Source organism: Penaeus vannamei, chromosome 13, assembly GCF_042767895.1.
Source record: "Penaeus vannamei isolate JL-2024 chromosome 13, ASM4276789v1, whole genome shotgun sequence".
In the NCBI taxonomy this organism is placed as follows: domain Eukaryota; kingdom Metazoa; phylum Arthropoda; class Malacostraca; order Decapoda; family Penaeidae; genus Penaeus; species Penaeus vannamei.
In genome coordinates this window covers 4,024,330-4,034,329 of record NC_091561.1, presented here as the reverse complement: position 1 = coordinate 4,034,329, position 10,000 = coordinate 4,024,330, and the positions used below count along the sequence as shown (strand labels likewise).

At 32.1% G+C, this 10,000-nt stretch overlaps 2 protein-coding genes across 2 annotated transcripts in view; one reads left to right on the top strand and one right to left on the bottom strand.

Annotated features, from left to right (window-relative positions):
* Positions 1-3,976, top strand: part of LOC113820490 (uncharacterized) — a 17,556-nt gene extending 13,580 nt beyond the window's left edge. The window contains exon 7 of the mRNA XM_027372843.2: positions 1-3,976. This exon is cut by the window's left edge and continues 166 nt beyond it. The gene's annotated coding sequence lies outside the window, so the exon portion shown is untranslated.
* Positions 3,977-5,637: 1,661 nt separating this feature from the next.
* LOC113820491 (transmembrane protein 234 homolog) overlaps positions 5,638-10,000 on the bottom strand; it is a 5,222-nt gene continuing 859 nt past the window's right edge. Inside the window, exons 2-3 of the mRNA XM_027372844.2 lie at positions 6,950-7,080; positions 5,638-6,642 (exon numbers count right to left, since the gene is read on the bottom strand). Coding sequence (XP_027228645.1) covers positions 6,376-6,642; positions 6,950-7,075 — 393 coding nt within the window. The 5' untranslated portion in view covers positions 7,076-7,080 and the 3' untranslated portion in view covers positions 5,638-6,375. The remainder of the gene's footprint in view (positions 6,643-6,949; positions 7,081-10,000) is intronic.

Sequence of the window (10,000 nt, the reverse complement as noted above, 5' to 3'; positions counted from 1 at the left end):
GAGATAATTTTCCATGCAGAGTTTTAGATGGAGAATCAAAGAAAAAAGAGCAGAAGAGGCATATTCTTTTATTTTGTGTTATATAAATGAACATTACTTCACTTCATATTTAGCATTCTGTAAATGAACACTACTTCACTTCCAGTCTCATGTCTTGGTGGTTGTTAGGTATGTGGTTCCCCCCCCGCAATCCATCACACACACACACACACACACACACACACACACACACACACACACACACACACACACACACACACACACACACACACACACACACACACACACACACACACACACACACACACACACACACACACACACACACACACACACACTCTCTCTCTCTCTCTCTCTCTCTCTCTCTCTCTCTCTCTCTCTCTCTCTCTCTCTCTCTCTCTCTCTCTCTCTCTCTCTCTCTCTCTCTCTCTCTCTCTCTCTCTCTCTCTCTCTCTCTCTCTCTCGTATGTGTTTCATGTATCAAAATATATAATTTACATACTCTTCAGCATAAAGCACAGGCTTCAAGGGGCATCTGACACTGCACTATAATACATTGCAGTTAATGTGTAATAGTATTATAGTATCTCAGTAAACGTTTTAAATTAAAAGAATGGAGTAAAGGCTGTGACTTTTTTGTGGAAACTTTTCATTGGAATAAAAAAAATCTTGAAGAAATTTACATGTTATAGATAGTTTTAAGATGCATAGAGAGGGTTAGAAAAACAGCTAACAAACACAGGCCCTGTGTTTATTGGACGTACATCTATGGGGGGATAGAAATAAAGAAATTATTAAAAAGTTCATTATTTATGGATGAATGTTGCACCAATACCAGTTATTCTTTTAATGTTGTGTTGATGAAGCTACTCCAATGTGGATTCTATATTACTACTTATTTATTGAAGGATGGTTCCTAGATTTTTCTTAACTACAGGTAAATAGTAGTTTCTCTTTCTCTGTTATACGAGATGCCTTTTCTGTATATCTATTCCAGGTCTGTTGAATTAAAACAAAGGAGTATTATTGCTTTATGACTGGGCTAGATGTTTACACAGTGGTTGCTAGATCATTCTTGTTTATTGCTAGCTGAAGTTAGGTGAAGGTTTGGTACATCTGTGATTCATAATGTAATGACTAATTTTCAAGAAACCTGAAAACTTAAATTTTATGTAATTCACTGTGGTAAATATAAAACATGTATATGATTTCATACTCATAATAAATATTTGAAAGTTGCTAAAAACAATAATCAGGAAGTCCTGTCTAACTGGAGGCAGGGCCTTAATTTTTTCAATATAATTTTGGTGGTATCAGGCAAGTCCTTTGATATTTTCCCATTTAATAAACCCAATAGATCTGGGTGATGGACATCATTGGCCAAGGTGTGGGTGACGGAAACATCTCGTCATGGAAAAAAATTGGCCGAGGGCTGGATGACAGGCACATTTTGTCATGAGGAAATTGTTGGAGTGAGATTGACTCACCAGGCCTTCAGGTAGGAACCATGGCTGGGACCGGGTCATCTCCACAATACTCATGCACAGGAACTTCTTACTGTCTGCCATTACCATCAGTTTAGGTGTTACAGAAAATTTGATATTAAAATATAAAAAATATAATATGTCACTTGCTGTTACGGTTATTGCACACAGTAGAAACTACCTGGAGAAATAATATGGAGCCTGCTTAATGGAAACTGTCTATTAACATCTTTATACAGTATAACAAATAATATGTATAGACCTCAGAAAATGGCTAAAAGGCAAAAATATCAGCAAAAAAGGGCTAATAGCATTGCAAAAAATAGCAAGTAGTCTTGATACCACATGTTAGACACAAACCTGAGAGTCACCATTGAAGGAGGCCTAATGTCCAGATTTTGTTCAGCATGTGCTGTGAGGCACCCAGATCCAAAGGGTTAAGCAATAATTGTAATTCTCTACATCAGCTATTTTTAGTAGAATCATTATAGAATACAATTTGAATGTTAAGTATTTTTAATCCTTCACTGACAGGTACTGCTATAGCCTCATGACAATGGCCTATGACATATAAACACCTGACTTACAACAGCTTAGGCCTAGCCACAAAGTCTAGACTGTTGCATAATATTTGATCACAAAAAATTCAGACCCCATCTTGATAGGGTTAAATATTCAGTGGCATTCTGTTATATAGTTGAAAATATAAAATTTATATTAGCAATTTAAACAGATATTGTATTTTATGACTTGACCTTGTATTCCTTCTGGTGATATTCACTAATATCTAGTAAGGGTCTCGAGTTGTTATCTTGTAGATCTCATTGTTAATGATTGTATCTGTGATGGACTGAATGCTTTGTAATAGGTCTTTTAATGTATTTTATATGTAACTTAATTGATTACAACAATTTAAGGAGAAAGTTAGAGCAGTGCTAGAATGTTAATATAGTAGAAGAGTATTACTTGTTCAAATCTGTCAGCAAGACGTAGCATTACAGTTGTGATAATAATAGTTGGAAATTAAGTTATCATTATTATTTTCAAAATGTTACATCGTAGATTCCTTTCCATGTACATCTCAGCAGACTGAAATTAATATCATAATGGTGATCAGTGTGAATAATTATGCTCAGAAAGTTACCCATATTGTCACATTTACATATACATTATAACTGTAAGCAGAAAGAATATATTGTATTACTTATAAGAAGTTTCATTTTATCAAGTAAATTGTATAAAATTTACAGCTATTTTTTATGTCAAAAACTAAGCTCAAAAATTACTGTTACCTGTTAATTGCATAGATAGTGACAAAAATGAAAGTGCCAAACATTAGTTTCTGGGATTAAAACATGTGGCATAATTTATGAAATCAGTTTTAAGTCTGTTTTGTGGTACTTTTGTGTAATTAGCAGCTCTTAAGGAGAGCAAATATTACAGAGCTCCTCTCAGAGGAGACTGACATCAATATAAATTTCACGTTTGATGTTATCTGTCAGTCAGATCTTAATGAATGATTCTTTAAAATTTTCAGCTACAAGTAGATACCCGACAGGATTACTACTTGCTAACTATATCTGCCATATATTCAGGAATCATTCAGTGTGAGTAATTTGTTTATAAGACAAGCTGCCAACAGTTCAGAATATGGGGCCTTTAAGTGATCAGCTGATAGTGCTCACATATGTGATTGTACCAGTGGGTGCCCCTGCTCAGAGATTGCAATGGCCTCACCATTAGATGAATTGGCAAGTCAAGAGTTTTGAATTTTTGAAAAACAAAAAGAAAGTGGCAGTTACTACATATTTGGTTTTAACGGTATCATCCTCTTTTCAAATCAGAGACTTACCAAAAGTCAGTCCACCCTAACTGCATTATGTCCATAGGTCTATTCTCTTTGAAAATGTACTTTAAGGGGTTGGCAATGGCTGAATAAATGCAATACTTTTGAATAATAGCACTGCATTTAAATAAAATGATCATCATTAACCTGACAATTATCCAACTTTTATTACCAATCTCACAAGTGTATCTTTACCTCATTAAAAGAAACTAAGTATCATGTGGGACTTGCGCAATAATGGTGTAGTAGTGTGGGTGACCTATGACATGGCTATTATATTCATAATAGAAGCACTGATCAGTGTACTGTTGCTTTCAGCTATTGTATGTAATGCAGTAAAATTGTTTTCCAAATATTATTTTGCATATTAATTTTCTTCAAATAAATTTATGAAATTCGATACTGTGTTCCAGAATAGTTTTAGTTTTAAGATTAAGGGTTGTGCCCACCACTGTAAACCCAGCATTATCATTCAGCACAGTCATGTGTAGAGGCATTACATACTTCTTTTCTATTTATTATTAACTGCATTTACTCTGTTTTAAATATACATACATATCTGGTATGCTGTTGCATACAATTTATTGTTGAGATTTTCTATAGACACTATTTTTATGCTTTTTATAAATAAAGGATAATGCTTTCACCACATAATTTGCTTACACCACAACTATATAGAGGCAATCCTCTAAATCTCTCAATTTCACTTACATATAAGTAGTCCAGCATGGTGTAAAAATTGATTTTGAATCAAAATGATACTAGTCACTGGATTATTATACCCAGGAATACTTATCAGGTTATTTATTTATTTTTTGTTTTATTTACTTTTTCTTGGGGGGGGGGGGAATCTTTATATATCCTCAATAAGTAATAAAACACTCATATGACTATCTTTCATGTTTTTTCACTCCAGGATATGTTTTGTCTACTTGCAGAACACAATTTGAATCAAAAATGGATAAGATGAGTAACGTGGATGACTTAATGCTTTTCATCATAACTTGAAAATGGCCATAGAATTCTGCCAGCAAGCTTTCAGTTCTAATATAGTAAATTTTAAGCCTCTTTCAAAGCCGGAGAAGCATATATGAAATTATTCTTCATCTAAACAAAATGATAGAACCAATCATTTAAATAATACTCATGACCAATTCACCAAATATTGATTTTATTACTTGGAATTTTCATTTTATATTTCTTTCATGAAAAAATGGGTTTTACTGTCAATATCTACCTAACCCAACAATCTAAGGTAGAAGATTAGCAATACTATAAAAAATAGACAGTATATATCCTAATAGCATATGTTTTTAATTGAAAATTATTCTTAATTGACAGCTAAAATTAATGGTCCTGAAACATGTCATAAACGTTTGAATTTTTTTCCAATCTTCCATATTTGACTGGATATGCAGAAACATCCCCCTTGTCTTTCATACTATTATCATAAATGTGATGAATAAAGATATATATGATAAAGTTAAATATTTCTACTTAAATCACAAAATATAAAACTAAATCAGTATACAGCAAAGACTTAAAAGATGTGCAATTGAAAAACTTGTATGGATCATATTCTTAATATATGAAATGTTCATTACCTATTTGGCTGTTAAGTTGCTATGAGACAGTACTTCCATTTTACCTATAATTCATCATTCCTAATAACCAAGTTTCCAAGTGATGTGCACTTATAATATAACAAAGTTATGACTCCATGTATACTGGAAAAGCAATTTTACATGGCATTATTTGTGAGGCTACATGGCAATAGTTTCCTTTACATATTTCTCTAATGACAAAATTGAAAAACCTACACGCTGAGTTTCCAACATCTTGTAACTCTGTGCAGCTTCAAACTCCCCATCAAGATATTCACAGATATGCTTGCAAAACATTCAGACTGAAAACTACATGATGAAAAATGCCTTTTCAGTGACCTTCCACAGTTACATTAATTAGCAACTGCAAGACTAATAAACCATTTCCAAAACATTACACAGATAACCAACCTCTAGTACTACAAGTGGTATATTAATGGAATATAAAAAGTACATAAATGTAACTGGAAAAGTGACTAGGCAATTTATCTTCGATATGCCTTCAATAGTCTCTCAAATTAAATGAGACATAAAAATGCTAAACTGTAATAATATAAACATTCCGGCAACAATACACGAAGTCTTTCCTCTCTGACAGACTAACCTCTTTATCTAATAATAAACTGTGCACTGAATATAATTGCAGAATTTAGAAATTGGGATAAAGGTATATGCTACCATTTTCTAAATAAAAACTGGAAAATTTCATCTGATACCATTTATTTAACAACAATGATGTTGACAAACTCACCCCTATTTACCCAACTTACTGTGAAATATATTCTGTTGGATCAACAATATAACTTCATTGAGTATTATAACAAAATATAGCAATATACAAAGGCTTAAATAATAAATAACATCATGAGAATCAAATGGTGCTCAGAGCAAAACCCTTATTACTTATGTATGCATAACAAGGTACAAACATTGTGTGTAACATATTATACTAAATAATATTACACATATTGAAACACCGAACAGGAACAGTTCACAGAAAATTCATATCACAAACATCAACTATTCACCAAACACTAAATGAAACATATTACATGATTCATCAGTAGTGATAACAAATATTGAGTATATTACTTCTCATACATGGGACTGAAAGCAACTGTTTTTTCCTTCCCATAAAAATATCTAATACATTTTTTTTTTATCCCTGAAAATATTGCATTTCAAATGAATCAACAAAATTTATCAAAACTTATCAAACAGTTTCAAAAATTCCTAACCAAATTTCAGTCCATGAACAGTATTTAGTTCACTAATTTCATCTCTTGTACTAGCCAGTCCCTACTCATATTTACACCAGCACCATCTTTCTACTTTTTTAAAATCTCTAAGTCTATTACAATCTACGTTCATATCTGCCAAACATTTCTAAACTTCAAATTTCACTTTTGACAATATATACACAAGAATCACAACCATTCTACTACTGGGCTTTATCTGCTACACACAATGTAACACCAGCACACACTAAACCTGCTCCAACCCAAGTCATTCTACTTGTGGTCTCCTCCCCTAGACAGTGACCTGCTACAGTAGTAACAAGGAAAGTAAGGCTGTTACTTATAGGGACTGCAAGAGACAGGTCTGCTGCACCAAGCAGATATACAAAGAGCACACTGCCTAGTTGGTTCAGCAGGAATGGAAACACATAACTAAACCGACTGGCAAGGAACTTCACTTCATACAAGGTCTGTGGGGGAAGACAATCCATGAATAATCTATGGTAACATATAATTCTTAATATCATGCCTTTCAATGAATTTGAAATTTCTATAAAAATCCTCATGGCATTTCTACTTCTACATCTGAAATCATAATTAAAAGAGACATTTGAAAAAAGCAAGTATACACACAAAGTAAGCCATCATTTCTGATAAAATCTATATGTAACCAAAATCAAAAATAATAAAGTAATTCTGTTGGCAAGACATTGCAAACAAATATAATACTAATTAATTTACACAATCCATTCCAATAACAAAATAATAACAACTTACCTGCAAAAGAGGATTTGACATTTGTATATCCTCAATACCAACACTTGCCCGCTTCAGCAGGGGGTTAGTCACTCCCCACAAGATGCTGACCACCAGCAGACACAAGACTAGCTCCAGCCCAGCCATTCTTCCTGGAGATATTTTCAGAATACAGAATTCCTGTCATTGTTTATGTACTCTAGTTAACACTGTATTCTTACTATTTATACTGTCTATTTCTGAAAAAATTAATTCTACACATTCTGTAAACTTAAGGGCAGAGAACTTAGCATATCACAATGCATGATAAAACTGTTAGAACCTTCCCGGAGTAAACATCAGAAAGAAACATTTTGAGTGCAATGAAGTTAAATACAACTAATGAACACTGAGCTTAATCCAGAACTAGAAGAACCTGGAAATCAAAATGAAAAGACTTTCAATTCCCAATCATATAGAATACCTAGCGAAAATAATGATAGTGAGCAAGACCCAACTCCCAATATCCCTCAGAAAAACAGAGCCGGCAAGAGCAGCATGGAAGCTTACCCGACTACACTTTCCAAAATGACTCTTGGGTTGCTTGGTTACTACTAACTCCAATAAGAGTAACAAAAAGAAGTAGTCACAGAAGCCAACAAAGATACCATGCCAATACTAAAGAGTTTGATTAAATATCTAAATGAAAAAAACAATATTTTGGAGTTCAAGATCAGTTCTAAACAAAACAAAAAAATAGAATTAGACTACATAATAGATAAAGAACAACCAGAGTTGAATTTGTGAAACATGGTTAAAGAATAATGATAAATTTACATTGCAAGATTATCAAGTAATACAAAAAGATAAATTAGATCAAATAGGTGGGGGTCTAGCCTTTTGCATAAGAAATGATATATAATTCCATAAAATAAATTTAAATGACAATTTTAAAGATAGATTAGAGACAATGGGATTAAAGATTAATTACAAAAATAGATGGTTAAATGTTCTTGTAATGTACAATTCTTGCAACAATATAAAAACAGAACTAGAATAATATGTTAAACAAACTGAAAATCCACAACTAATAATAGGAGACTTTAATGCCAACCATACAAGTTGGAACCCCAGGCTAAGAAACAGGTCAATAAACAAGACAGACAAAGCTATATTTTCATTTACTAATCAAAATAACATAATCTTGTTAGCACCACCAGGTATAGTAACAAATATAAACCCTAAAAGTGCTAAAGGAACAACAATAGACCTGGTACTAGCATCACCATCACTAAGCCATTTAGTAATAGAAACAGGCCCAAATATAGGAAGTGATCATCTTCCAGTATTTATAAATGTTAATAATCCCACTAAAAGCTCTCAGTCCAGAGAAAAAAAAATGGAAATGAAAAATGAAAAATGCGGAGAAATAATAAAAATGAGAAACAGAGCTTTTAATAGGTAGAGGAAAAAAGAAAACCAAGAAAACCAAGTATAATATAAAACTGTAGTAATAAAAGCAAGGCAGATAATAGAAAAAGAGAAAAGCGAATCTTGGGAAAAGTTTTGCTCTTCTTTAGATTTCAAAAACCCTCCCAAAAGGATCTGGAATTTCTTAAAAAACTAAGAGGGAAAACAGTAATTACTAAATATCCTAACAAAAAAAATTGTGTTATTCAAAAACGAATATCAAAAAGCTGTAAACAAAGATTCTGTAAAGATATTGAGAGAAGAAGAAAGGAAGAGATTATTAAACCTCCCGAGCAACACAGAAATAAATATAAAAATACATATTAATGAACTGAATTTGGCAATAAGAAATGCACAAAGAAATAAAACTTATGGGCCACACGAGATACATTATGAATTTTATAAATATACCCCTGAACAAATAATTGAAAAAATATTAAATTAAATTAACCAGTACTGGAACAAAGGTGAATATTCTAAAGAATTCAAGAATGTCATAATAAATCCTATCAATAAGCCATGCAAAAATATCCTTTAGATATATCAGTAGGATATCAACTTTAGGAAAAATCTTTGAAAATATAATAACAGAAACTTAATTGGTGGCTAGAGACATATGACAAACTAGACAAAGACCTCAGAGGATTTAGAGCAAACAAAAACACAACAGAAGTTCTACAAATGATAGACTCACACATAAATAATGCAATAATAGAAAAAAAAAAACATATGCATTGCAAGCTCACATAGACCTTGAAAAAGCTTTTGATATCGCTAACCATGATGCGTTATAAAAAAAAAGTCATTACAAGGTATTACGGGAAATTCATCAAACTGGAAAGACAAACAAGACTAAAACATCTACATAAACTAAAAATGGAAACAGATCCAACATGCAGATGGTGTCAACATGAAGAGGAAACAATAGAACATCTATCACTCCAATGAACCAAGATTTAACTCCCATAGAATTAAATTATTTGAAGCATTAAAAAAAATAAAATTTACTAATCCCAATGTCTCTCTTAATAACAGGTGCATACCATTCACCAGCTAAGAAGTATTACATACTAAGACATATGAAGATCTTCCAACAAAGATCAAAATCAACAGACATCATATAAAATCTTCAAACAACAAAAGAACCAGAAACAAAGATCCAGGGAATATAGACTTCAAAAGTCTGAAACCCTATAAAAGAAAAAGAAAAAGAACAATGCATGATACTACATACAGCAATAATAGTGTAAAAAATTATCCTTTAAATGAGAAATAGTAAGTTCTATAAATGCAAACCATGTTGACTAAAAATACAACTGAAGTATTAGTCATCTAGACACATATCCTGAAAACTTCATTATACACACAAGCTCGAGACCTATTATCTCCAAACAAATAATGTGAATAACAAAAACAAATAATGTGCATAAAAAAAAAATAATTCAATTATCATCTAAAGCTTAATCCTAAACCAATAAACATAGTTTCTTTGAAATTTCTTAACAGCCACAATGATAATAAGTTAAATATAAAATTAGAAATTTGGCAATTTTTTCACAATACATTCGTATAAGCAATGGATTCCTCTCAACCTCTGGTACATATATGAATCATACTTTGGAA